The sequence below is a fragment of the Phoenix dactylifera genome, chromosome 2, assembly GCF_051530095.1.
Source record: "Phoenix dactylifera cultivar Ajwa chromosome 2, Ajwa_hap1_PhDact_Kaust_v1.1, whole genome shotgun sequence".
In the NCBI taxonomy this organism is placed as follows: Eukaryota; Viridiplantae; Streptophyta; class Magnoliopsida; order Arecales; family Arecaceae; genus Phoenix; species Phoenix dactylifera.
The window spans coordinates 49102614-49119056 of NC_143191.1; the positions used below are offsets into that span (position 1 = coordinate 49102614).

At 39.3% G+C, this 16443-nt stretch overlaps 1 protein-coding gene across 1 annotated transcript; it reads right to left on the reverse strand.

Moving 5' to 3' along the window:
- Window positions 1-1322: 1322 nt before the first annotated feature.
- Window positions 1323-5820, reverse strand: LOC103721082 (putative mannitol dehydrogenase). The gene is made up of 5 exons (XM_039123059.3): window positions 5517-5820; window positions 3555-3668; window positions 2122-2635; window positions 1886-2039; window positions 1323-1785 (listed from the first exon to the last, which is right to left on the reverse strand). Exons 1-5 carry the CDS (start codon window positions 5639-5641, stop codon window positions 1583-1585), a joined length of 1110 nt encoding a protein of 369 aa, XP_038978987.1. The 5' UTR covers window positions 5642-5820; the 3' UTR covers window positions 1323-1582.
- Between the last annotated feature and the right edge of the window lie 10623 nt (window positions 5821-16443).

The following is a 16443-nucleotide window of genomic DNA, read 5'->3' on the forward strand; positions in this document are numbered from 1 at the left end:
TACATTTCATCCCCACTTGGTTAGTAAAACTAACAAAAAAGTAACCAGAAAGCAAGCACACATTTGACTTTTTACACAGATGATAGCAACTCAGCTGTAATTGGAAACAACACAATGCTTAAATTGAGACAAAGAATCTTATTCCAGATGCAAATTTGGCACTATCCTGGTGTGCCCCACATTATTTCAAACTGATCATATCTAACAAGTGATCTTGAGAATGAGGCTAAATTCATCGATCGGTTTTCCCTGTTGCGAGCATGCTGGTGCATCGGTGCTATAATTCTGTTTCATTTTACTGAAGGTAAAAGGGAAATAAATACACTGGGCCAAATCGCAATAGCTCTTGGCGCAACTTGGACGTAAAATTGTTCAAGATACCAAGCAAACTTTCGACAAACTGAAGCAGCTTGTTCTCAGAGATCACATCGGTCGACTCCTGATCGAATCCATCTACTGTTCCATCTATTTAATTGAGAGCAACTTTTGGAAGGTCAAGCGTATGGCACTGAGATCTTTTGGCCTACTTTGAGTATGGAAGGGAGCGACTACTCTACTGTTACTGATTAGATCAACAGATAACCCATCAAGATCAGGAAATATCACCTGGTGATTGTGGATATATGTAATTATCTAGCCACTCCTGACAAGCAGATGACAGAATGGAAGGCTCTGCAGCAAACTTCATGAATTCAATTCTGCAAGTTTTAGTTGCAGTGCTTTTATTCATCATGTTTGTATGGACTGTTTGCATGATTTGGAGGTCATTGTTTACCGAGCCAGAGCATTATCAGCCAGGATTTGGAGGCAAAATAGCAACAATAACAGGGAAGAGAGCATAAGATTTAGGGACTAGATCAGAAGAAACACAGACCTCAAAAGATAGAAAAATATAGAGGAAGTGCCTAGAAAGCAACAATAACAACAGAACCACTATGGTTCTAGCAGCCAGCAGATATTGCACAAAGAGAGTTGAGAGCAGCAAGACAAATTTTAGAGAAGACTGGAGTATCAACTCTGCCTCAGATCGTCCCGTATGTTCGCTAAATTCTTTCACAGCCTCAGGAAACCAAATTCGCACTTAAAGTCTAGGCTGATCCCTAAGTTCTTTCTCACTAAGATGTAAATATATTCTTATATATCTTGGGCAGACCTCACTTTTTTCTCACATTCATACCGTTTAATACACACATTACCATACCCATCAGGATTTTCCTTGCAAACATATAACAACAATAATGGCAGAAACAACATACAACGCTCCTCATTCATGCAATTATGTAATAATCTGCTTGCTCGACATCTAATAACAGGTTAAAACATGTGGAATCCATCAAGCATATGTTGAGGGGCACACCATATGTTATTAAATTCTCAATGTACTAAGAACAGAACCTCACATTATAAAGCAACGACCATCAAACAGCAGCTTCTCCCAAAATCTCAGATGATAAGGACATGATGTAGTAAGGCAAACATAGGATAGAATGACCAACAACAATCCAACAACATGGAAAGAACATTACGATAGCAACCAGAAAGTCCTAAATAATGGGATATAGCAATCTTTGCAACCCCAAATCTAAGCGGCGGTCAAGGTGTTGGCGATATCAATGACAAATCGATATCTGACATCTGACTTGGCAAGTCGCTCCATCGCCTTGTTCACGTAATCCATACCAATGAGCTCGATGTCCGCTGTTACATTGTGCTTTGCAGCAAAGTCCAACATCTCCTGGGTATCCTGCATTCCTCCAATGCAACTGCCCGCCACAATTTTCCCACCTATAGGCAGATCCAGCAATTCATTTCATCAAAACACCATCAAGTAGAACATAGGAAACACCAATCTTACAGCACATTTAAGAAACAGCACTTTACTTACCCATGATCAAAGAGAAAACTGGTAGCTCCAGGGGCTTGTCTGGAGCACCCACCATGATCATCTTCCCATGGGTCTTCAGCAGAAAGAGTAGTGGCATGAGGGAATGGACCGCAGATACTGTATTGATAATACCATCCATCGTGCCCATGGCAGCCTAACAGGACAAGATAACATACAAGAGTAAGATACAAGTGTTGGTTGCTGTGGATTTTGTAGTTGGAATTGCTCTATTTTACCTGCATCTGCTCAGGGTTGCTGCTGATCATGAAAGCATCAGCTCCCAAATGTTCAATTGCTTCCTTCTCCTTCCTCGGGGACGAGCTAATCACTGTGACCTTCACTCCAAATGCCTTGGCAAACTTCACAGCTACATGGCCGAGCCCTCCGAGCCCGACCACCCCAAGATGCTTCCCCGGCTCATTGAGTCCAAAATACTTCAATGGGCTGTATACAGTGATGCCAGCACAAAGCAGTGGGGCACACTTGTCTAGGGGCATGGTGTCAGGGATCCGCATAACGAAATGCTCTTTGACGACTACCATGTCAGAGTACCCTCCATAGGTCATTGTTCCATCAGCGTCGATGGAATTGTACGTAAGTATCATTCTCGGACAGTAGTTCTCGAAACCTTGTTTGCAGCCGTCACAGGAACGGCAAGAATTAACCAAGCAGCCCACTCCCACCTTGTCTCCAACCTTGAACTTACGTACATTGCTCCCCACTTCAGTAACGGCGCCAACAATCTCATGCCTGCAAAGTTACTTCTTTTTGGTGAATCTTCATGTACTTTCATGTATATGGGGGATGTCTATCAAATGGTTGCTTTGTGCAATGGTGAATATTTTTTTGTGCTCATGTGAATGATGTTGAGAGTGAAGCAATATTGAAAATTTCTGCTTCCCTAAGGATGAATGCACTGATACTCCATGCACAGGCATGACTGCAACAGCAATAGTAAGATGAAAACCATGACAGACCATGACATCATTACAAACGAGCACTTGCCACAGTTAGCAGGCCAGATCTTCACATTTAACATTTATAGGTGCAGTCAACCAGATTCTTGAGATAATTATTAGCCAGCACATGCATCAGCAATTGAAATAAAAGATTTTATTATGCTAACAAAATTTTGCAAAAGCTAAAAGATTTTACTCCAGGTCCTATTTTATGTGGCAAGCATTCAAAAGTCTTTTGGTGTCCATTGATATGCAATGGCTATGGTGAGTCTCCAATGCTGACAAGTCACGCTATAATTGCGTCATATCGTAAATAAAATCGACTCTAATCATACCATTGAATAAAAGAAAGCAGATCACGTAAAGCTTAGTTACCAGAAACTGGGTTGGCTGCAGGAGCAGATTTAGTTGCATATGCGGGTGCACAAAAGCAGGTCTCTCAAAAAAAATTTAGAATTGGAAGTGCTTAGGAAGTAGGTAGAGGAGCAAATTTCCTAAGATTCTGAAGCGGGCGCAGCACCATGAGTAGAAACTTCCTGCTAGTAACAAGTAAATTACAACACGCAACTGTATCATTGAAAGAGAATGCTGTTTTTCAGCAAAAATAATCAAAATATGCATTTTCCATTTTCTTTAATCTCATCTAAATGAGTATTAGAGAAAGGTTGCATTATGGATAAAAATGTTTGTTGGTGTTCAGAGGTACATACCCTGGGACAATCGGGTAGATGGTATTTGTCCATTCATTCTTTATGCTATGAAGATCTGAGTGGCAGATCCCACAGTATAGTATCTTTATGGTGACATCGTCATCTCCATTGTTCCTGTAGGCCAGTCAATTGTCCTGCTATTAGTCATTTATTCACAGACAAGAAATGTTTAAAGATTTCAATCAACTACCGCAGGAATCACGGACAATCACAAAAACAATATAAGATCATAATTATTAGATTCCAACAATATCCAGATACTTAGCCAGTTATCTAAGCACGAGGCAAACTACCCATGTTTCATCAGATGACTTCCCCTTGATAATTTTATTTTAGAAGGCAAACTATCATTCGTCCCTCTCAACTAAAGGATTGAATCCATCATGGCCATTGACCAATCAATCAAGCATTTAAGGCAGACGGGGCTGTCCCGATTTTCTAATTGAATGGGATGCACCGCCGTCCCGCCGCTTCCTGACATTTGAGATAGAGAATATCGATACGCTGATCGAGACGCTAGGATGATGGCGAGACGGTCTTATCCCGATATATAGGACAGTACCTCATCTTGGTGACCTGCGGGATGTCCCCACCAAAACTTGAATCCTTAGGCCCTATTTGGAGGAGCTTTTGGAGAGCCAAAAAGCATTTTCTGGCCCTCCAAAAAGACTTTTAGATGAAATAGGAATGTTTGGTAAAATTTCGGAGAGCTATTTTAGCTTTTCCAGAAAGCTAAAAACAGCTTTTTGGGAAAGCTCTATTTTGAAGCTTTTCGAAAAAACACTTTTAGACCCAGTCGGAAAGCTGTTTTTTTGACCAAAATACCCGTGATAAAATATAACAATTACACAAAATATCTCTTTAATAATTGTTTAACCAATTTTATCACCTAGCTAGAAAATTTGTTATATCATGAGAAATTAATTTACGCTAATAATTATAATATTTTATATCTTTATTATTGTATTATACTATAAATATAATATTATATTGCATTATATCATAATACATTGATATGTTATGTTAAATAATTTAATATTATATTTAATTATTATGCTATATTTTGCAATATTATATTACTATAATATAATAATTTTATATTACATTACAGTAATATTATCTTATATTATATATTTATGTATTAATATATATATTATATTTTATTATGCTTTGTTGTATAATACCATGCAATATCCTTTATGGTTATTTTATCATACCAAAAATACTTTCTCAATTTGTTTATCAAACACATGTTAAAATGGCAAAACACTTTAGAAATGTAGTTACCAAATAGCAAATAGCTTTTTATAAAAGTTGTACTTCAAAAAACTCTACTTTCAAAAGTTCTACTTTCAAAAACTCTGCTACCAACCGCTCCCCCAAATGGGGCGTTAGTATGGACAGTGCAATTTGATCAGATTATATTGGGCTCAAATTATGTTGTTGATCAATGGTGTAGGTTTTGGCCGAGCTTGTTCATAAACAAGAAAAGATAAAACCAGGTCCAAATAGACCTCAGACCATGGTCATAAACATAACAAGTGGGCAGGTCATGGAGTAGGTGCAAAAAGGGTTTATAAACATAGCACACCCACTAATCTTTTCTTTCCAAGCTTTGCTTCATTTTAAAAATATTTCCATTATTTTCCACCTTAAAAACGATATCAATAAAATTGTCTAGAATAACATAAACAATATAAAGAAAGAATCTCGCACCATCTATCCTTGGACACAAATAAAATAATAGAAAAATCGGTAGAAAGAACAAAATCGATGCAAATCTAAAGAAATGACGCCAGGAATACTTGAGAGGGAGAAAGAAAGAAAGAATCCCATGGGGTTTTCTATAACATTAAGAAAATAAACCAAAATAACAAAGAAGAAACAAAAAGGAGCTAGGATTCTAAGTTTTAGCTCATGTGTTCTTAAAAAAGAGGAGACGGAAGAGAAAAAGAATGGTACCTTCGAGAGAAGGAGAAGGGAGAGAGGACGCCGGAGTTATCTCTGGCCGCCCACCCGAAGGCCTTCCGGGGGTGCTGCGTTTCCGGCGATGCCTTCACTCCGTTCTCCTCCGTCACCGACCCCATTTCTTTTCGTTTCCTCGGCGACCCCGGCAGAGAGAGTGTGATGGAAACAATGGGGAAAGGAAGGAACGAGAGAGGAAGGACGAAAAGATTCGGAGGATGTGGAGAAGGGAAGAGAGGCTTCTGGTCTTCAAGTATCGCTACAGGCTAGGAGGTGACCAGCATTATATAGAAAGGGGAGTAATGGCCGATGACGTGAGTGATGACATTAATTGATTGGAAAATGGTTGCCCTTACTTGGGAAGGGGGAAATAAAATTACATGGGAAACGCGTTCAGCTTTTGGCGGTTCTCCTAGCTTTTGCTAATAAATATGATAGAAATTTGAAAAAAAAAAAAAATTCTACTACTAATCAACTTCCAACCGCCGCCTACTTTACCAAGCCGATACGATAATCCGAGATTGATGTGGTACAGGAAGGTAAATTATAATTAATTTTTTTAAAAAATTATCCTTCTATATTTTATTTTTATCCCATACTTTAACATATAATTTAATAACATATTAATTAAATCATTAACTTTATATAAGATCTAAATGCCACATTAAAAAAAAAAAAGTCTTAAGTAATATATCGACAATCCAAAAATATAAGAAAATATGTGCATCTCCACTAATAAAATGAAAATTTAATTTTTCACCAAAAGTAAACAGTTTTACTAACATCTTCAATTTAACTGGTTGTTGGTGTGGACTTTACAAAATGCAACATATAAATATAAAAAATATATATATCAAACTTCTAAATAAACGGTCTATGAGGTATTGGGGATCGATGGCATCATTATCATCTCTACGATTTGATGAAGTATCGGGAACCTATAAGAAAAAAATAGAAACTTTAGAAGTTAAGAATACGAGAATTATTAAGTTCATACAAAAATATGTTATAATTATATAAAATATTCAAATTGATGTAGTTATTTATCTGAGAAAGGGCAAATCTATGCAACATAGATGAAATCTGGTCAAGCTGAGCCCTTAAAAATTGTATCTCTATCAAAATTGTATCTCAGTCTGATGGCTCTACGTCAACTCCACTATATCGGTATGATAGCTTTGCATTATCTGCTCTAACTCTGTCTGATGGCTCTGCCTCATTTTTTCCATCGCTGCCTTCAGACCACAAATATCTACAGTGCTAATACCTTATCTAGCAATAGCATTTTGGGTATATCTTCTTACTGCAGACAACTAAATGGTAGTAACTTTAGCACCATAACCCCTCACTCGACTATAACACTTCGGGCTCACCAATTTGGCGGACACCTGAGCTTCGACGCGACTAGTTGCACCGGATGATGATGACTCCCTAATATGCTCTGAAATAAGGGATGCAATTTTGTCCTATATCTCTCAAAAAATAGCACATATTAATGTTTGAAAAAATGAAACTAATAAAAAAATTGTTGCACAAATCAAAGATGAATACATATAACTAAATCTCTCGACTCTTTCCGAAAAAGCTGCCATCTCGGTGGGTATGAGTCATCCTATAGAACTCCACCTCACTAGACTCTCTACCATGCTCTTCAATCTACAACAAAGTATATTGGCAAACTATATATCATGATATATGCTATATGATAGAAAAGTTTCAAAGAGTTTCAAAAAAACTTATGAATTCATCTCTACGCCTCGCATAACTCTTCGAGACTAAAGTGTGAGGAACTGCCTGAGATGCTCGTACTGTTCTACCAATGTCGGAATATATCTGCCAAAAAAAAAGTAAACAATGTATAATATATTCGATGTATATATTTGCAATTCATATTAATAATAAATAGAATATAAGGTGATGGGGGGCAAAATGGATCGTCCCGCTCAAGGCAAGGGATCGTCCCGTCCCGGCTGAGCAGACCACAACGTCGACTAGATAGGACCACAGTCCTGCTCAAAATCAACCCGATCTCGGACTCCACCGAAGGCTCAGCTGACCTTGGCCGGATCTCTCCGCTACCACGGCCTCCAGTAATCTCTTCTGATGCTTATAATGACGTCCCGGGCCCGAGCTCGGAACACCCCACTGTATCAGCTGCGAGCCCAAGAGCTCATTCGACCATAGAACTATACTCACCGATGCGCCCTAACCGAGTCCGGGGTGCCCCTTTATATATTCGCCGACACACCCCAACCGAGCTCGGGGCGCCCTATATATTCGCCGACTCGCCCCAACTGAGCTCAGGACACCCTTTATGTTCGCTGACGCGCCTCGACCGAGCTTGGGGCGTCTTATCCATCAACGCCCCTCGACCCTTGAGCTCGGGAAGCTCTACTGAACGACCTCGGGACCGAAAAGCGAGGTGGACCTCAGCACCCGCCAAGCTAACCTCTCTGAATATATGATGCGACCCCTCATCAAGCTCGACCTTGCCCACAGTCGCACCCACGTGCGTACCCATGCCAGCCTACGTGGCTGTACATTACAACGTCACCGTGCCATGCTTTGCTTACTCGCCAACGACAGTCAAGGACAACGCTATGCTGCTCCAGCCATATCCCGTCACACCTATTAACGCCTCACCATTTATAGGAACGACCTATGCCGTGCGCCTCAAGCAAGCTCTAGCTGCGCGCTATCTGTCTAAAACCTATCTCCTCCCATGACGAGGATGGGCCATACCTCCGCCACCTGGACACCTCTACGAGGACTATAAATAGCCCCATCAGGTAACACAAAAGGAACTTTTTAGACCAACTAAGATCCACCCTAACTTGAGCATCGGAGGGCCCTCACCGGAACCACCCGTGAGTCTTTGTGCAGGTACACCGCCGCGCATGAGGTGGCCTCTCTTTCTCCGCCCCAGCCGGCAGCTCCCTTGACTCCCTCGGCATGGTCACCCTCGAGCCAAATTTGAACCACAACATAAGGTATTGAAACAATATATACAACCTGTCCTCTCTCTCAGAAAACCAGTAGTGAAAAGCTCCCTCCACTAATGAGGGTATACATCAGAAGGACAAACACGAGCAACCTCCTCCCTTGTCATGCCCTCGCGCTTGTAGCTCGTCTACAACTTCGTCATCCTCTTCTTCCAACCCTTTTTTTCATATTATATGAGTCTTTAGGTTTAGTCTTAATGACAACAAACCAATCTTTATCTTTTGATTTTTGCACGAAAAGCATTTGTTGAGATTGAAATGAAAAAACGAATGGGCTCTTTCAATAGCATACCAGTATATAGTAACCTTGAAAAATTTACAAATGTGAAGCCATTTATATCTTGCCTCAACTAGGTGAGTTTATATCCACCCAATCACATCGAAATAATACTACCTTTAACTTTCCATAATAATCCATCTCATAAATATATGTTAGGGCATCATAATAAGTTTTTCGTCCACCTCAACCATAATCCTACTATTTTGGATTTTTCTAAATTTCTCACGCTCTTTAGTATGAAATTTAAAATTATTTATAATGAACCCATCATATCTGTTGACAATATTGTTCGGATCTCGAGCAATGATTATTAATTCATCAGAATAATTTCTCTCCATCATTGTTGGTACCTAAAAAAATGATAGAAGTAATGATTAATTATTCAATGTTAATGTCCACATAAATTAATGTATTAAACATCTAATCTGTTTGAAAAGCTATTCAAGAAATAACTCAACCAACCATTTTTGCTCAATCCTTGGGTTAGGACGAATGTTGACGCTTCGCTGAGCTATTAAAAATTCTCTGAACGATCAAAAAATCTTTAGTTAAAAATATTATATCTAATATTATAACCACACTAACCTGTGATACTCGGATATTAAGTCACTTTGAAGTAAAACATAGCCTGTGCCAACGATTTTTGGTCGAGAATAACACTTTCAACTTTTTTCAAAAATTTTTCACTAGATGAGAACTTGTAAACATCTGCATTCTCTATAATACCATAATTCGTTTAAGGTCGATTGAAAGCAGTTTCAACACTTCCAAGATATCTCGAACAAACTGTCAAACACTCCTCAACAATATATTCTTTAGCAATCGAGCCTTCGAGATATGCTCGATTGAGTACATAATCCTTTAAGTGCACAATAAACCTTCAGTAGCTAAACCTAGCCTAATACTGTGAACATCAGAAGCAACTTTGTGATGCCTATCATCAAATATTTTTCATACTAAACTATCCGCTGGGTGTCTTAACATTCCATTCTTTGTACGGCTTTCGTTATGCTATCTCATCGAGGAAGCTGTCTTCAATGATGCATACATCCTTTTCAATCTAAGTATGAGAGGAAAATACTCAAAACTTTAGCCGATTTTTTTTTAATCTGTGCAACATCCACTTCATTTAACAAATTATGCTCGTCTTCTTTATATTTTTTTCCATCGTGAAGATATTCGGCATGACTCTTGGTTAATATTTTCATCACGTTATAAAATATAGTCATTCGGACAACTGTGTGTCTTCTTGTATCCAAGATCTAATTTTTTTACTAGTTTTTTGGCTTCATAAGAAGGATGGCAAAGTAACACCTTCCGAAATGCATCCTTTAATGATTGAAGAAGCATAGTAAAAGACTTGCTAGATCATCAATTCAAATATTTCAAATAGAATAAATGCACAAAAAAAAATATTTATAAAATTCTTACAACCCGGATATAGTTCTTGATCACAATATTTCTCTAAGTATGATACTGAGCTGTATCATCAGAATGTATAAGTTTCTCAACATGTATAGAATCGGTAACTGTACGCTCATCACCTATTACAGCTGATTCTTGTCATCTACTAAAATTTGTTAATTTTTTAATAATATGTCCAAGAGCATATCTGAGTAAGCCTCCTATATCATCTTCTTCTACATAATTTGTTTCCATGTTACTGGATTCAAAACTAGAGGTGTGTTCTATATAAGAGGGTTGGTTACATAGAGACGACAATATGGACTCTCTATAAAATACCCATTCAGTATAATCCTTTAGAAAATCATTCCACACCAAATATTCTTCAACAGTTTTTGGCACAAGAGAAGAACTATTTACATATTTTTGACATGGACATAAAATCTTCATATTCATATTAGATTTCTCAAAAGCAAATATAATAAAATTGTAAACTCCATCCAAATATTCGGCAATGGATCTCGACTTATTTATCCAACTTTTGTCCATTCTATTAGAAAACTAATTGAACTGCAACTTATCTAAAAAAGGTAAACAAAATAAGGATATGAAGAAGGATGGCATAAAATTTATTTGACGAAAAGATCAAAGAAGAAGATGTTAATGAACATGTGGATTTATATGTCCCTTATATGTCTTGCTATTCAGAGAACCATCGAACTTACAATCTTTTATTTTTTGAATTTTTAGAGGTTTTATTTTGAAAAATTAACTAACACAGAGTCCAATTTCCTAACAAAAGTGAAAACAAGATACATGGCAACCAAGCATTCTTCTGAAAACAAACAATGGAAAATAATAAAAAAAAGATCATCATCAATCTTTATTACTTTCTACCAGTTAATTAATCAAGATTTCAACTTCTTTCTCAAAAAAGACATTAAAATACAAAAGAAAAGCCAAGGTTATTTCTCCTCCTCGGTGGAATAATAGCTATCATTAATTAAATAAAGCATCACAATATTATCTTTGTTCTATATTTCACTTAGCACCAACTCGAAAGCTTGAGCTAGTTCTATAAAATCCCCAAACCAGTCAGCAAGGCAAATTTGCCATCTGGGGTTAGGTTTACACTGAATGCTGGTGTGTCTTGAAATGGTACCAAGGAGGTTATGAATACCAACTTTTTATTACAATGCAACTACTCTGCGGTTCTCTCTTGATAGAGAGAAATGGATCAAAATGCAATTGGCAGTCTCTAAAGAAGAGTTGGATAGAGCAGTGGCAGGTGACTGCTTATTTTCACCATTATGATAATAGTAGAGAGATAAAAATGCCCTAACAAAAAAAAAGAAAACAAGAATAACATTCGTTTGTAAACTTTTATGATTGTCCCCTTTAAAGTAGAAAACCAAGGTGTTGTCCATAATTAAGCAAGGAGCAAGGTGATATAGATGCAAAGATCTTTACTCCACACTCTTCCTATTGAGCCTTTTACAGATTCCATTCACTCCCAACATTGCCCTTCTCATTAGGATTTATGTGTAAAAAATATTTGTAAATTGAATCTAAAGCATACAAACGATTAAAGAGAAGAGGCGTCGGAGAGGGGGGAGGAGGAAAAAGATACCTCGGGCGGAGGCAGAGCTCGATCAGGAGTTGGGGTCGGTTGGTCGGCGCCGGAGAGGTGGGAGGAGGAGACAAATACGTTTGGCCGAGGCAGAGCTCGATCGGGGCTTGGGGCCGGTCGGTCCACGCTAGAGAGGAGGGAGGATGAGAAAGATACCTCAGGTAGAGGCAGAGCTGGATCAGGGGTTGGGGTCGGTCGATCAGCGCCGAAAAGGAGGGAGGAGGAGATCCATTAGGACTTGGGATCGGTCGGTGGGCGCCGGAGAGGAGAAAAAGGGGCTAGTGCCAGTGGAAAATGAGGGCTTCAAGTTGGGTGCTGGAGTTTTGTTGGTTGGGACAGTTGCCCTCCGACGACGCTTATGTGCGTTGTCTTAGGTCTAGACCTCCGGCGATACTTATAAGCGTCATCTTAAGTGTCAGCTTCCGACGATGACGACGCTTCAAAGCATCATCGGAGGCCTTCGACGATGCTTATAAATGTCGTCTTAGGTCCTAGGCTACAGGGGCGTAGGATTCCGACGATACTTTTAAGCATCATCTGCTCCTTTCCCTCCTTAAGTTCTTGGCCTCTGATGACACTAATAAGCATTGTGCTTTCCATTACGCTTATTAGTGTCATCACATTTTCATGCCTGCCACTGCTATTTTGAAGTGTTGGCAAATTTTGGCGCCAGAGCTAGAGTTATCGACGTCTTTATCTAGCGTCGGCATGTATATGCCGGTATTTTTCACTTTCACTTTTTCTGGTGATGATAGATCTGAAGCCGATGACAATAAACCCAACAGCCAGGACCATTACCTAGTACAACAATCGACGGACAGAAGCCACTGTCATGACAAGATGACAATGTGACGAAGTTTTGTTGGGAGGTAATAACTCCAAGTTTCTGTTGCAGGTTGTGTGTACTTACTTGGCTCTTTGCTTCTAATCCATGTTTAACTGCGGTGCTCGCTCCAGGTCAATTCCCTAGATGCACGTCAACCACCAAAGTCGGACGCAGAATCCCACGTCGCACTATCCATTGGCACCCGGGAAGACTAGCGTTGCGGCCGCGGAGGGCGCTCGCACTGCCACCTGTCCACGTCTCGCAGTCGCCCGGCAGGACTGGAAGGAGGGAGGCCGGCGGCGGAGGTGTAGCAGGCAACGGAGGCCGCAAACAGGAGGTTGACCGGGAAGGCGGTGCCAGCAACCAGAAAGTTTCCACGCTCCTTGTCCCACCAAAAAAATATTCCATTCTGACTAAAAAACCAACTCAAATATATTAAGTTAAGGCTTACATGGTACTAAAAGGCAAATTATCCCAACTAAAGTTGGAATAAGAATATGACTGGAAATAAGCTCGGGCCAGACTTTGGGCTAAGTCCGAAAAAGTTTAGATTAGATTTGGGCTTAAATGTAGAGCTTATTTATTTTTCGGGCCAGGCTCCAGTAGATGTCATTGGCCCAGCCTAAGCTCGAGCCCGAACAAGTTCCAAACAGAGCCCGAATTTAGGCCCAAATCAATTTGCTTTTGTATATTATTATTTAAACTGAATAATGAGAAAGTAAAGGTAAAATAGATTTAACTGAGAATAATGTATTATGTATCATTTATTTGAGTTATAGGAGAGAGCTTAATTTTTAACTAGCTTATTTACTTGTGAAGCAATATTATGATTATTAAACTTCAATCAGGTTTGGGACAGACCTATTTTTTTCCCAAACAAGTAATTCGGGCCAGGCTCAAGCCTAAGTTTAGGTCCGGCTCAGGCCTAAATTATCTAAGAATTTTCAAGCCTAAGCCCGGCTTGAAGCCCAAAAAAATTGGTTCGAGTTCGAGTAGGGCCATATGGCCCTGCCCGGCCCACTTCCAACCCTAAATAAGGAGCTAAGATAAACATGGAATAGAATCCTAACACAAGTAAAACAAGTAATGATTCTCAACACTCCTCATTACGAAATCAAGGCTAACAATGTTGAACCAGCTATGCAAATTTTCAACCCACTCAATCACCAATCCATTAGTGAAGATATCCACCACTTGCTCTTTTATTGAAAACTTTCCTTTTTTTCCTCACCTTATAAACCTACTTATGAGAAATAGGAGGAACACCACTGGACAAAGAAACCAAATTCCATATTGCATTCCTCTTAAGAGTTGAAATCTCTTTTTTTTATGATATCCTCCAAAACACCATTGCCTTTGGCCTCATCATGTGAAATGGGTTCAGCTAATCAACAACAGTAAAAGTATAACAATAAGAATAAGCAATAGAAGAATAATCTCAATCTTCACACATGTCAATTGGCTTCTTCTTACTTTTACTTCTCTAAATTGGTGATCTACCTCTCGCATCATCTACTAGCAATGTAGAACGAGATGCTATCTGGAGTAAATCGACCATACCGGCCCAAGATCTAGAACAAACACCAAAATAAAAAATATATATTGTAAATAATTGCCCAAAGAAAATAATAGTGGAAGAGAAAAATAAATTTATTCGAAAAAACAAAGGTCAAAACAATGAGATTGGCTCCCTCTCATTTAGAAGCCTCGTCTAACCAAAAATAATTCTTTCCTACTTTTCACATAACTCTCTTCTCCAATTTATAAACCACACTCCACTAAAAGCTGAAAATATCAATAACCCACTCTAATTAGAAAAACAAACTTAAATATATTAAACTTAAAACGCAATCTAAATAAAAATAAGGCCAGCACTAACAGACAAATGTGAAGTAAACTAAGATTGGAGGAAAGATGCTCTGTGTTCTTTCTTTGTATTGATGTATGCTTTGTTCAATATATACAAGAGTGTAAAATAATCAATGGCTACAATTAAGGGCTAAAGAAAGAAAGAAACAAAAGAAAGAAAGAACTAAATGAGAGAAATAGCTAGCCATTGGAATAGCTAGCCGTTGCTTCCTGCTGGAATAGCCTGTCATACATTAAGAATAGTAGCCGTTGCTCTGCTAGCCTATCATACTTTAAGACTCCCCCTCAAGGTGGAGTGTGTATGTTATGCACACCCAGCTTGCGGATGAGAAAATTAAACTAATCGGAACCTAATGCTTTTGTGAAAAGATCACCAATCTGATGCTGAGAAGAAACATGAAGAGTGCGAACGATACCAGCTTGCAATTTTTTACGAATGAGATGACAGTCAATTTCTATATGTTTGGTTCATTCGTGGAAGACGGGATTCGCAACAATGTGCAAGGCAGCTTGGTTGTCACAAAATAAGAGAGTAGGTTGGGGATGTTGGATCTGGAAGGTTTGTAGAACAGTTAACAACCAAGTAAGTTTGCAACAAGTGGAAACCATTGCGCGATACTCAGCTTCTGCCGAAGAACGAGACACAATATACTTTGTTTCTTTGATTGCCAAGAAATAGGAGAATCACTAAGGAAAATGCAGTACCCGGTGACAGAGCGGCGAGTATCAGGACAACCAGCCCAATCTGAGTCACAAAAAGCCTTCAAATGTAGAGGAGAAGATGAAGGAAAAAGAATTTCTTGACCTGGGGTCCCTTTGATATAACAAATAACCCGTGTAGCCGCATCCATGTGAGGTTGACAAGGGCTATCCATAAATTGACTGAGAATCTGAATAGCATAGGATAGGTCCGGGCGGGTAATCGTGAGATACAGTAAACGTCCAATTAGTCGGCGATAACTTGTGGGATTACCCAGAGAGGAGCCATCTGTCTTGGTGAGCTTCAGATTTTGAACCATGGGAAAAGTGACAGGTTTGGAGCCAAGAAGACCACAATCTGCAACAATTTCCAGAGCATACTTGCGCTGGCATAAAGAAATTTCTTTGGAAGTACGAGCTACTTCTAAACCCAAGAAATATTTGAGAGGACCCAGATCTTTAGTCTTAAAATGACTATGAATAAGGCTTTGAGGTCAGCAATAGAAGCATTATCATTGCCAGCGATAATAATATCGTCGACATAAACAAGGAGAGCTGTAAAAGAAGTACCATGTACCCGTGTAAAAAGGGAATGATCACATGAGGCTTGTAGAAAGCCATGCTCTTGAAGAGTGTTGGAGAATTTAAAGAACCACTGCTGAGAGGCTTGTTTCAAGCCATAAAGGGATTTGTTGAGTCGACACACCTGATGCTCCCCCTGACTAGAAAAACCCGGTGGAAGGGACATGTATACTTCCTCATGGAGGTCACCATGAAGGAAGGCGTTGATGACATCAAGTTGGTGCAACTCCCAATTCTTGATAGCTGCTATGGCCAGAAGACACCGACAGTAGTTAATTTGGCTACAAGAGAAATATGTCGTGGTAGTCAAAACCTTCTCGTTGCGTATAACCTTTGGCCACTAAGCGAGCTTTGTAACGCTCGATAGTGTCGTCAGATTTGTACTTGATTTTATAAATCCACTTGCAGCCGACTGGATGCTTGTTAGGGGGAAGAGTAGTGATTGTCCAAGTATCGTTCTCCTCAAGTGCTCGAATCTCAGTAGCCATGGCATCACGCCAGTGAGCATGTTTAACAGCCTGCTGAAAGGTGCGAGGTTTGACATGGGAAGATATAGCTAAAGCAAAAGCACGGTGAGTGGGAGACAAACGATCATAAGAGTGATAAAGAAAGATCATGAGGAGTACCTGACT

Excerpts from the sequence above, each read along its gene's own strand:
- LOC103721082 (XM_039123059.3), bottom strand. The coding sequence starts at position 5,641 with ATGGGGTCGGTGACGGAGGAGAACGGAGTGAAGGCATCGCCGGAAACG. Across the intron at positions 3,669-5,516 it reads CCCTTCTCCTTCTCTCGAAG|GAACAATGGAGATGACGATG; the intron begins GTACCATTCTTT and ends ACTGGCCTACAG. Across the intron at positions 2,040-2,121 it reads GCAACCCTGAGCAGATGCAG|GCTGCCATGGGCACGATGGA; the intron begins GTAAAATAGAGC and ends TTGTCCTGTTAG.